This window comes from Puntigrus tetrazona, chromosome 6 (assembly GCF_018831695.1).
Source record: "Puntigrus tetrazona isolate hp1 chromosome 6, ASM1883169v1, whole genome shotgun sequence".
NCBI lineage: Eukaryota > Metazoa > Chordata > Actinopteri > Cypriniformes > Cyprinidae > Puntigrus > Puntigrus tetrazona.
This window is the reverse complement of record NC_056704.1, coordinates 4,944,931-4,957,053: the sequence shown is the minus strand read 5'-3', so window position 1 is coordinate 4,957,053 and position 12,123 is coordinate 4,944,931. Positions and strand designations below refer to the sequence as shown.

Genomic DNA, 12,123 nt, shown 5'->3' with positions numbered 1-12,123 from the left:
CGGTCTGGCCTCGCTTCCATGTTACCCAATCACAGAGGAGTTCAGAGAGAAGTTCACCTTCTTGTGTGATCAGTCACGTTCTGTTTGGTCTCGTTTCACACAGGTGTGCATGCCTGTTTGTCTGCATCGTGAATGTTCCAGTGGGCCTGTGCACTCTGTATAGGGAGGTTGGCAGGTTAAATATAGAACTGAGATTTCTAATCATATTTGTTTTTGCAGGTTCACCATCAACGCTTCCATATGCCAGAAAATCTGACCGGTGAATGAAGAAAGCTGATCACTAGTGCCAGTCTATGTTTAAAAGTAGTTTGTTAGTTTTTTTTTGTTTTTTTTTGTTTTTTACATTTGTAACTTATTTTTAATTGCCTTTTTTTGGGTTATGCTTTATTTTAGCTGAAACACCAGTATTGTTGTTTCTTTTTTTCTTCTTTTTTTTATTTCTCTTCAGCCAGTGCTAGATGTTTTCACTTTTTGTATACAATTTTTGAATGGTCTGTACATGTTCACAGTTGTTGTTGTTGGTTTTTTTTAACTTGTCCACAGTAAGCAGTTGTTAAGACATTTGCACTTGAATTTGTGATAATTTTTTTTAAATGGATGTCACTGTTTAAATGCACATGGTTGGACATGTTTTGTAAAATGTTTTATATAAATTTTTTTATGAACAGTATTTCTATAAAAATCAATAAATATTTTAGTCTAAATTGAATTATTTGTTGTCTGTATCATTTGTCCAAAAAAAAAGTTTACAAAAAATTCTGGCATGTTTAATATGGAAAATCTGTTTCTCATTGACTTGGGTCATTTATTTTTTGTTTAGTTTTTAGTTTGCTTTTTTTTTTTTTTTTCTCCCTTTTTGTTGGGACCAGCGACTGTTGTTACCCACAATCTTTAAGATATCTTTTGGTTACCTGAAAAAAATATATTCATACAGATTAAGCTGGGGAAGTTTTTTTTTTTTTTTTTTTTTTTTTTTTTTTAAATGCATAACCCGCCAAAAACTCCGATTGCGTGATACAAGTTGCGACGACTACTGCGCATGCGCAAAAATCTTGTAAACAAGTACGTTAACGTTACTTAAATCGGACTGCAAAGTTCAGAGTATAGAAAACTTTTTTTTTCATATTTTGGTAACTTTGTTCGGTGTTCATTAATTCGGATGGAAGAAAACCGGGTTTGCTGAAGTTTTAGAGTTTAGAAAACTGAGGTACGAACAACGTTAGAGTCCATTTGAGACGTTATAGCACACTTCGTTTTATTTATATATATATATATATATATATGTATGTATGTGTGTGTGTGTATATATATGTATATATATGTATGTATGTATGTATGTATATAGTGTATATATATATATAAGATAAATGAACGACGTTAATACTCAGTGCCTTTGACGCAATTGAAGAAAGGGGGCGCTTCTGCCTCGCTCAAGGCCCGGATAGCTCAGTCGGTAGAGCATCAGACTTTTAATCTGAGGGTCCAGGGTTCAAGTCCCTGTTCGGGCGGTATGTTTCTTTTAACTTTTACTAACAAATAATGTGCGTGACATTACAGTATATATGGTTTCATGAAATATAGTGGGTGATGTTCAACACTTTATTCACAAACTATTAAAACATGAATATAAATTAATATAAGTATAAAATACTATCGATTTCTTAATGAAATCTAAAAAATATATTTTAATAATTGTACACAAGCTATTAAATACATTTTATTGATGAATTTAACCTGTACAAAATGTAAATATACAACACAGTCTAAAAAACAAAACAAAAGACAATGGAAAATGTAGAGCTGCAGATGATAGATTAGTTAAGGTCAGAGAAGCATTTTACAGGCCAGTTATTACAAACACATACCAATATAAAGGTCAAGGGTCATGCACAGTTTGCACCTTGAATTCTCTCTAAGCACAATGTATGCAGGCAGTGCGAGATATGAGAACTTCTGTCAGTTTTTTTTAATGCTGTGATGTTCTGTGAACGAAATCTGGAATTTTTGCAGTCACACGGAAACTACACAAAGGTTTGTTTTATTCCCTTTAGCAGTTCTAGGTTTGAGGATGAAAGATATAGCAGGCTGCAATCACCCAACAAGTGTCATGCACTTTCAGGGCAACCTCTGTGCCCAAAACAAGCCGGTCCTGAGTTATCTGAGACAATGCTATACACAACCCCCTCATTCTCACAAATCATGTTAGCCAAGGTAAATAAACTTCAAAAAATCTAACTGAAAAACTCCTGGGGTTTTATTCTGTAGACAGAAATATACAACTTCCTTTAAAACTGAACGTTAATAAAAACCATTCAGATTCGTCCACTGCCTTGGAGTCATCCTTTGGATCTGAAAAAATGATAAAGTGCATTCTTGTTTGATATTGTGCAAATAATAAAAATGAAAAAAGCATGCATCATTTTTTACAGCGCCAGGCTTGAATAATCGTCAGTGGTTTCCCCCCCTTTCACAGAAATCTGGGATTGGCAATAAAATCAAATTTTGCAAAGCTTAAAGTTCATAATGGCACGTTGCATATTTTAAATATTCCTCCTATTAAAATTACTCAAAGCAGCTCAAAAATTCTAAGCACGTGTTTCCTACAACAGCGCCAACCTCTACTTTTTCGACGAGAACGGAAATGTCAAGGTCAATCAGTTTGACCTTTTACTCAAAGGACTTCTGTTAACTGCTTTTTCCGGTTGGCAAATAGACTTTCTTATTCACAATTAAATATTTTACAGAACCAGTTTGGCAGCCTCTCAAGTGGATCAATATGTGAGAACTATGAATAACTGAGTATTCTGATAACGTTGTTCATTGCATCCTTCCCCCAGAAGCTCAAAGCGTTACACTGCATCTGGAGACTTGATACGATGCCACTCTGTGACATACAGTAATTAAGCTCGGACTTGTGTTTTGCCCAAGTGTAAATAAATATGACTTGTTTTTTTTTATCAGTGTCCAAAAGTAAATGAATGCTGCGAGTCTCTCTTGAGCACTTCCTCTGTGATACACCTGTTAGGTCACCTAAAAAAAGAAAGGAATATTAGAATATTAGGAATGAAGCACATCTCAGTGTTGTTTCTTATTGACCGCATGCATGTTGTACCTTATGTATGTGTGGTGGCATCTCGTCCTCAGACCCCTCCTCAGGCACTGGCTCGTGATGTCGGCTCATTTGGTTCTCCTCGGACCAGCCACCCATAGGCATACGAGACGTTCTCTGGGCTCGAAAGCTGCCACAAACAGGATCTGCAGGAGAAGAGTTGATCGTCCGTGTAAAAGACAGCGGTGGCACTTTCGATTCTTAACACCAATTCGGACGATAATTGTTTCGGATGGTGATTTATTCACAGTGGAGGAGCGAGCAATCCTACGAATCTGGAACATGCTGCTAACGTCGCTAGTCACATGATTGTCTGCTATAAATAAAACTAATTTTAATAAAATGTATAATTATTATTATTGCGTAAAATGTATTTGAAATACTTATATGTAAAATGTATTATTATTCTAAGCATATTTTACAATATACAATCCTATTTTTTATTTATTTAAATCTTATGTTTAAAAATAGGAAAACAGATGCGCTATAGTTATATGTGATATATCCGGTTATAATCCGCATTTTAAAATTGTATTGCATACCTGCTGCCGCAATAAATGTTTACATGCTTTTTTTTTCCTCTTTCTGCTCCAGTTATGAAGTATTGTTCTTTTAAATAGCTTTGCTTTCCAGCATTTCTGAATTTGAAACAATTTCTTCTTGTAAACTCAAATGTGGAAACGAGCACACGATCCAGACAGCACTAACATCACGGTACCTGAGGTTCCTCCGTAGCGCCGCTGGCTGCCGCTCTGCTGTACTGCCCCCTCCTGGTGTGAGGTGGTTGGGAACGTGCTGGAGCGAGGGAAGGTGCGGGCGGCCTCCATGTCCTCATTAACACTCTCGCTGCTCTCGTCACTCTCCTGTCTGTGCCAGGTGTGCCGAGACACTTCCCCTCGCGACTGCTGCTTGTGCATCTACATACGTATTAGATACGGTTACTAATATTCAGGTGCAGACTAGAGACTGACCGCTTTCGACACATTATTGGTTAAAAGGCTGATTTGGACCGGATGATAAAGGGAATGCAGCCAGCATGTGTGGGAAGTATGATGATCTTGAAACAGTCCCACACATGTACATTCGCTGATTCCGTATTTAATATATGTAATAAAACATGGCTTATATCAAGAGTTTATGTGGTGCTTTACCTCATGTATGTAGAGGGCATGAATGCTCATCTCGGTGGAGGCGTATTCTGACAGGATCATACTGGTCAGCTGGCCTTCCCAGGCACTACTACCAGAGCTGATGGTACGGGCGTCAGTGCTAGATCAGGACAATCCAAAAAAAAAGACAACAACAGATTAATAATTAGGGAATAGTTTTAACACTGGCTGGGACATTTTAAAAGCAGTCTAACTGTAAAGATGCAAAGACATATATTAATTTTAAATGTTTGGAGTTGGTATGATTTTTATAGATTTTTAAAAGAGGCCTCAATGAGGCTGCATTTATTTGAAATAAAAAAATATATAATAAAAATAGCAATACATGTTTTACAATGCATTCTATTAAATGTTTTTAATGCTATTTATATCTGTGATTTCACATTTTTTGTAACAAATGCGTGTGATTTTGATTAATTTATTGCACCTTAGTGAAAAAAAGTATAAATATTTTAATCTTAAGTGTGAACGGGTCTCATTCACTACTAACTGTACACAATTTGTGTATTTATTCAACATTTTAAACATTTGTTTGTTTAATTTTGTTTTTGTGCTGATGAACTTAATCACAATGACAATGCCCAAAGCTACACAATATAATTCTGCATAAGACAATAAATTCCAGTATCATGCAATAATATATTTTACTTAATATTTAAGTCTACATTATACTGTCGTGCACATTTTATTTGAATTTTTTTCTTTTTATTTCATGTTCTCTATACCTATATTTATGTATATTTCTTCTTTATGTGCTTGTATTCTGTATCGGCACTGTCCTTGGAGCGGACCTGACTCACATTTCACTGATGGTTATATATTCTCTATATAATTGTGCTTGACAAATCTTGAATACTAGGACATTTAGAACTAGGACAGAGAGAATCAATATAATAATAAAAAAAAATTATATAGTTATTATTAAATGTATGAAATATTCAGTCATTACCCTGAGCCTGTCATTGCTCTCCCAGCCACCACAGCTGGGTGGTCGGGTCGTGGCAGTCTGGCAGATGGGTAGCTGCCCCGCAGGTGTAGACTGGTGCTGACAGGAGAGAGGGATCGGAGGGCAGATGCCCCCTCACTCACTCCGATGGACACAGGATTGATGGAGCCCTCTCGACCCAAATGCAGTGATGCCAGGGAAGGTGGTCCCATCAGGAGGTTTGCAATAAGACTGCGAGGCTAAAATGAAACAACACCCAAAATCACACCTCTTTTTTAAAATAACTTTGAAATCATATTACAATAGAAGCAAATTTTGGATCACTTTTTGTAAATATATTTTAAGACCCATTCTAAATATTTGTATAATTATTGTAGATAATATTATTCCTGTTATTGATCTTATCTGCCATATATATATATATATAATATATATATATAAGATCAATAATAGGAATAATATTAAGGATATATAATGATCTGGATGAATGGGTGTTAGCAGCTTAGTCATTTGAATACCTCTGAATCAGACTGTAGTGAATGGGTTGAGGTAAATGCAGGGTTCTCTGCTATAACTCCCTGCTGTCCTGCGGCGGCCTCGCGGTGCACCTTCTCTTTCAGAAGGCTGATGAAATGCGTGCTCTCTCTAGGGGGCTGCCAGTGTGGATTTGTGATAGCAAAGTGCATGAGTGACAGTTCAGTCTTCCCGTCTTCTGCTTGCTGATAAATGGAGGCCTCTGTTTTCCCAGCAGACATCCACTGTAGTGGACCAAAAAAAGGCATCATAGTCAACAAATAGAGAGAGAACCAGATAGATACATATAGATGCACAATAATTGAAATATTTTGAGGAAAAAAATGTTTGTGCCCTTACCGCAGGATGACCATGTTGACGGACATCCATCTGTGCAAAAGAGCAAGTATCACCCACACCGACCACGTCTACAGTGAAGTTTCGGAAAAAATCTATGATCTCTAGAGATTTACGCCGCAAGCAAAAAATAAGAATGAATGGAGTGATGACAGGACTCAGCAGCTCCTCAAGAATAAATACCTAGAGGATCAGAGAACAAGAGACAATGCACGTTATTGATTGGATTATCCATACGTTTCATTTGTTAAAAAAAGGACCTCATTTTTAATAAAAGAAAACTGAAACTGCATATAGGACTTTGGAATTCCCAATAAATATTTGCAGTATTTATATGGCATACGTACTTATTACCAAAATCCTGTCTTGGTTCTATAATGCATGGTATGCTGTGTATCAAAAACTAAAATTAATTTGTGGTCTTTTTATTTTATTTAAATGTGCAATAATGAAAACATAGTTTCAATTTTTCTAAATTCTCATTTTTATTTCATTTCATAAAAATGTCATGTCAGTTTTAATTCAGAATAATAATGTATTTGTGTTAGGTCCACAAATAAGCATTTCTTAAGCTGCTGCATTACTTACAGCCTTGTACTGAAAGAGCTGTGCAAACTCGTCTCTGGTCTCATAACGGTGGGCATTACCCTGCCAGTGATCAGGCATGTAATGGATGTGTGCCAGGATCACTTTAAGCAGCTGTTCTGGGCAGAACACCATATGCTTGTCTGGGATAAAAGACCTAAGGCAAATAAGGATGAAAAAATCAGAACAAAACAGTTCAAAGTCAAATCTCACCAATAAATAAAACTGACAACAAACAGACTCCGTTCTAGTGATGAGTTTTATCCAGTCACACCTGCAGACTGTGATGCAGATCCCAAGTAAAGTAATGCTGCTGAGCACATGTTCAACAGCCAATACATCTTCATCATAAATGGTCAGAGCGATCAAAACTGCAAGTATGGAGCCAGCGAAGAACGCCACGTTCTTGGCCACCACCGTCAGTAATGGTGACATGAAGCAGTTCATGTACTTCGAGGAAGCCTTGTAGCCCTTGCTGAGGCGAGACATCAGCTCATGATCTAGTTCATTGAAGTGTCTGAGGTAAAAACGGCCATACAGGGACCAACATCGAGCACCCAGACTTCCCGGCTCGCGCTTGATCACCTCAGTGTAGCTGAAGAAAGCGTACAGAATCTGCCAGATCAGGATAACTGGACACAAGAGAAGGTTGGCAATTCCGATCCACAAAATCCTTGAGCTCAGACGATCCGCTAGCTCCAAACGGTTGCCTCCACGTTTGTACTCCGACTTCAGACTCCACTCGTTTTCAAAAAGAGATCCAGGGCCCCAGAAGAAAATCAACTCGAAGTTATACTTGAGACCACGAGTGTAAAATACAGTGTCGCCCAGCAGAGGCAAGCGGAAACGCACGGGTAGGAGTGACTTATTGACCATCGCGACCATGTAGTTTTTAAAACGCAGTATGCGGTGGTAGATGTCAAGCTCTGTCAGTTCCTTTTTATGGATGCAAATCTGGTGCTCCTTCTGTATCTCAATAATCCTTGCCTGCACTTCCTGCCAGGTGAAATAAGGAAGGTCCGCCTGCAAAAGAGGACCTTGTCAGAACCAAAACACTTTAGTAAACGTGCTAGAGTGAATAAGCAGAAAAGCTCACCATGGACATTTTTAGCGCATTGATGTAAAACGATCGGATCTCCCAGTAGCAACAGATGTTGTAGATAAACTTGACGAGACGGTGGAGCCAAAAGACCCCTGATATGATAAGGATGAAGATGACCAAAACATTGTCACGGATCCTAAAACACAGGTTAACAAAGACAGTTTGGGTTATGATGGAGCGTATTGATAGTAAAAGGCAATAACATTAATGTCGCATCATATATTAATATATAAAAAAATATACCGAGCACTGCACACATCCACTGGGAGAAACGCATCAGGGAGCGTGACCTTTGAGGAATCGGTGTGATTGACAAACTTGTTGGCAAAGAGGATGTCATAGTCCACACAGTTAGCAAGGAACACTGTGAATGCCACCACAAACACCAGTTGCCTGGAATAATGATTGGAAAAAGTATATGACAGTTCAGCAGGATAAAGGCATTTGATCACTGATACACTTTTTAGAGACACTACTAGATAATCGGCATTATCGCATTTTACACCAATACTATCATGTTTAACGAAGTACACAGTAAATTAACCCATACTTACACAAGCTCAAATATTTCTCCCAGCAGCATACAAGTAAATCCATTCTTCTGGTGTAGATTATAAACGTATTTAATGTTAAGAAAACATTTTGTTGACTGTAAACACTAATCTGATGTGAACCTACTTGATTTAACATTTACAAAATCTATTTAATCCATAATTAAGACAAAAAGTCCAGTGCACAAAAGGATATTCTCTGGAAGAAAAGGTCCAGATTTTCAATGTGGTGCCATGGAGCTGCAATACATAATTAAAATTATTCATATTATGACTAAATTACATTAAAAAAGTCAAAAGCTAGGTTAATGATAAGAAGCAAATTGAATAGCCATCGCTCATTTGAAGCAAACATGCCAAAAGAATAACAGGTTATGGCTGTGACATACAATAGGCATACTGTGCTGCATTGTTGTTTTGCTTAAAATTGTGGGATATGTGCATTATATCTTACATTTGGATCCCTCTGGAACATGCACCAGCAGATTCTCTTCTCCGGGAGGAGAGTCACTGTAGGACGCCTCCAGGCGCTGGTACTCTGTGTCAAAGTGGGCCATCCCGCTGTCAGCCCCTGAACAGCTCCTGTCACACGCTATCCCTTCTGCTGCCTTTAGATTCAAACCAACACTTATTTTATTTTAAGGAAACCACTGGGTTGATACAAAACAAGATACAATACATGTGGTTTAAATTATGTCTAAAGACATTTGAATGCGTATAAAGCACGACAAATTGTAGTTTATAGTGGTGTTTTTTAAAAAAAAGCCCACAAAAACATGTCAGGATACTCCACTGGCGACCTCATTGCGCAACAACAGCGGGCCCACGCTCATAAGAAAAGCGAACATGACTCACGCCTTAAGAAACCGATAAAATAACGTGCTTACACAACATAATACGTTTAAACAACTGCATTTTTGTTGCCATTACCTTAGCACTTGTAAAACTAGTGCTGGGCCGGTTGGGCTGGCTTTATCAAATGTCAATGTCGAAAAAACAAACGCTACCTTTAAGGAACGTGTCCGCATTTAAACATTGCACTGTTTATTAAAAGATTGTTCATTTTTACCTTGTACCTCCCGCCATTTCATTTATGAAACCAAAGGACTACAGGAGCAATTCTGCTCTTCCTAGATGAAACAGCAAAAACATAATGCATAGTCAGTCTATTCTTGCTAAAGGCAAAAAACAGAACACAGTGGCATTTGTCACTTTTGAAGTCTTCTGTGTTATTCGTACATGACCTTTAATACTTCGAATAACTAATGTTTGTTATTATCGCTGACAGGAGGCACCCAGTTATTTATGTCAACAGAAGCCTGAGGAAAATATGAGATGCGCGTCACGTTGAGAAACACCTAACGTTACCTATACAGCAACAAGCAGGCGACGCGCTATCCAGAAAAAGGCTTTGAATAAAATCTTACCTCATTCGAATAAGGAACAGTGATTTGTGATTCGCTCTGTGTTATAAACCCCAAGTTCTCTTTTGTTGTCGCTTCTGAAGCATTTTTGGTTTCGATTCCTGACGCACGGTATAGAGGCCGCGTCCACTGTGTGACACATTTGCTGTCCAATCAGAAACGGTTTTAGCGTGTAAACGAGCCAATGGCAGCAGGAGGCGGGGCTTCTTTTGGTAAATACACACAGCACACAGCATTCTTTTCAAACAGCATTCAGATAATGAATTCCCCTGAATACATTAAAAGTTGTAAACGTACCTGAATATTTTAATTACAATGTGGGTTAAATAGTAAACATTTAACATTCATAGTTCTTTGTATTTTACAGTTTACAGGACAGCAAACTAAAGCCCTTTATATAATGTTTTGCACGCAAAAAAACAGAAATTACAAGGTTATTACATTTCAGCAAAACAAAACATGACAAAAGTATGTAGTTAGTCATTACAATAGCTTTTTAGTGCCAGATAATGTTCCTATTTTCGTTCACCTTGCACTAGAGAATAGATAAACGCTATTCTAAAGACGTGGTTAAAAAGAAAATATCATTTTAAAATTGATCTTTTGACAAAAAAGATATATTTCAAATTAATTTAGGCAAATTAATGGTTCAGAGGAGTCCATTGTGCAGTGGGGCATAGGGCAGGGTCAACAACCGCTCAGTAAACTCAGAGTGAAAGAAACACTGAATAGTCACAGGGCACAGTTACCTGGCTGTACAATGGCTCCCCCTTGTGACTTGTTGTTCCATCAACAATGAATAGACTGATGCGACCAAGTACTACTGAATTAACTTCTGAACACGTGCATGCTCAGAGATTAAATGCTGCTCAGAAGTCGCATAAATACATTTGCACGGCAATTACAACTGCACAGTATGCTTTTATAGGAGCTGAGGCGGGTCTGAGCATGCATATATTAATCTGACTTTTGGAAATGAAGTTTGAGCAGGCCCAGGGCAGCCTTAACTCGTCTGCAAGACACTTTAATTTAGTCAGGACGGGCAATATTATTTTAACAAGTAACAAGAAGAGGTGCGTATTTTTCATAATGTATTCAAAAGGACAAAATACAATAAAACATAAATATTCCCATTTAGTAAAGCATTAGTAAACAACATGCACACCGCAGCCCCATATCTCTCCCTCTCACACATAACCTTCAATTTAATCTTAATCATTTGTTTGCATATTTCATTTAATTAAATGTGTCTGCCATAGGGCCATAAAACTTGGAATGGAGAGGCATATGCAGGCACACAATATACAGTGATGAAAAGGTATTAATCACAATCCAAAACAGCCCTGCTTTTCTTATACTGGCAGGTAAAAACGCCATATTAGCCTATGCAAGAGACATCGGGGATTGTGAGAAAGTGAGCCTCCTTTCTATACTTAAATTAAGTACATACAAACACATACGCACACATATGTACATTTTATGAATAGAGAGTATATCTAAGCTCTGTCTTGGACATAGTTCACACCTTCAGTCACCATAGTTTACACCTTTAATCAAACATAACCATCTTGTCTACGAGTGTACCATTTCAGGTTTATTCAAATCACTTTTATAATTCAGGGATTCTCATTGCAGCTTCTTGTGGTTTCATTAAACGAAAGATTAATTTACCTCAAATTTAACCTTAATTTGTTATTGCATGAACAAAACTGCATCAGGACAATTGCATTACCGGCAGCAGCCTCAACATTTAACACACTGGATGAGAAACAGGATTTATGCTTGTGGTTGTATTTGTGCATGATTGTCCCATGTTGACCTTTGCCCATGCATTAGTGATATTGAGGACTGATTCAGATGAAATTCTGTCATACTGGGATTGGCAGGAGGAAGGAAGGGAAACGGGGGTAAGTGGAGACCCCTTTTGCTCAGAGATGAAGTCATTCCTCTGGGGACCCTTAATTAAATTGACTCATGCTGGCTGCTGGGAACCATGTGCATCTATACACATGGTTCTCTGTCCTACTGCACCTATCACAACCACTAAAAAGCATTGTGCTGTTTTCCAGTCTTAAGTACAAACTAGAATGTATAGATAGATATTTAGTCATTTAAATATATCAATGCAATTTTTAAGAACTTTAAGTCATAATATATATTTGTGTTTTTATGTGGCATTATCATATTTCTATTACCATATAGAATGTCACTGAAACAACGTATTAGCTTAATTAGCATAAAAAATATTTTACCATTGATGCTTATTTGCATGGTTAAATGAGAGATAATTTATTTTCATGGCTAAATAAGGGCTACATAAGTCGTGAACTGATATTGTAAAATTTCTGATCAAAGACTCAAAAGAAT

At 37.4% G+C, this 12,123-nt stretch overlaps 2 protein-coding genes and 1 non-coding gene across 8 annotated transcripts in view; 2 read left to right on the top strand and 1 right to left on the bottom strand.

Annotated features, from left to right (window-relative positions):
- The window catches only part of pcnt (pericentrin), a 35,097-nt gene extending 34,391 nt beyond the window's left edge, over window positions 1-706 (top strand). For all 5 annotated transcript variants that reach the window (XM_043241766.1, XM_043241765.1, XM_043241764.1 and 2 more), the window contains one exon: window positions 220-706. In XM_043241766.1, coding sequence (XP_043097701.1) covers window positions 220-263 — 44 coding nt within the window. In that variant the 3' untranslated portion in view covers window positions 264-706. The remainder of the gene's footprint in view (window positions 1-219) is intronic.
- A 729-nt stretch (window positions 707-1,435) lies between these two features.
- On the top strand, window positions 1,436-1,508 carry trnak-uuu. The gene has a single exon. It is a non-coding gene; the product is annotated as a tRNA-Lys (tRNA).
- Window positions 1,509-2,197: 689 nt separating this feature from the next.
- On the bottom strand, window positions 2,198-9,895 carry atg9a (ATG9 autophagy related 9 homolog A (S. cerevisiae)). Of its 2 annotated transcripts, XM_043241956.1 has the most exons (16): window positions 9,760-9,895; window positions 9,402-9,462; window positions 8,787-8,940; window positions 8,529-8,572; window positions 8,336-8,400; window positions 8,025-8,174; window positions 7,776-7,917; window positions 6,954-7,702; window positions 6,683-6,836; window positions 6,098-6,277; window positions 5,743-5,982; window positions 5,228-5,463; window positions 4,261-4,378; window positions 3,828-4,026; window positions 3,113-3,255; window positions 2,198-3,030 (listed from the first exon to the last, which is right to left on the bottom strand). In XM_043241956.1, the coding sequence occupies exons 3-16, from the start codon at window positions 8,887-8,889 to the stop codon at window positions 3,022-3,024; spliced, it is 2,532 nt and encodes an 843-aa protein (XP_043097891.1). In that variant the 5' UTR covers window positions 8,890-8,940; window positions 9,402-9,462; window positions 9,760-9,895; the 3' UTR covers window positions 2,198-3,021. The 2 variants fall into 2 exon arrangements, with proteins under 2 accessions (XP_043097891.1, XP_043097892.1); XM_043241957.1 differs by lacking the exon at window positions 9,402-9,462 and having other exon boundaries at window positions 9,760-9,881.
- Between the last annotated feature and the right edge of the window lie 2,228 nt (window positions 9,896-12,123).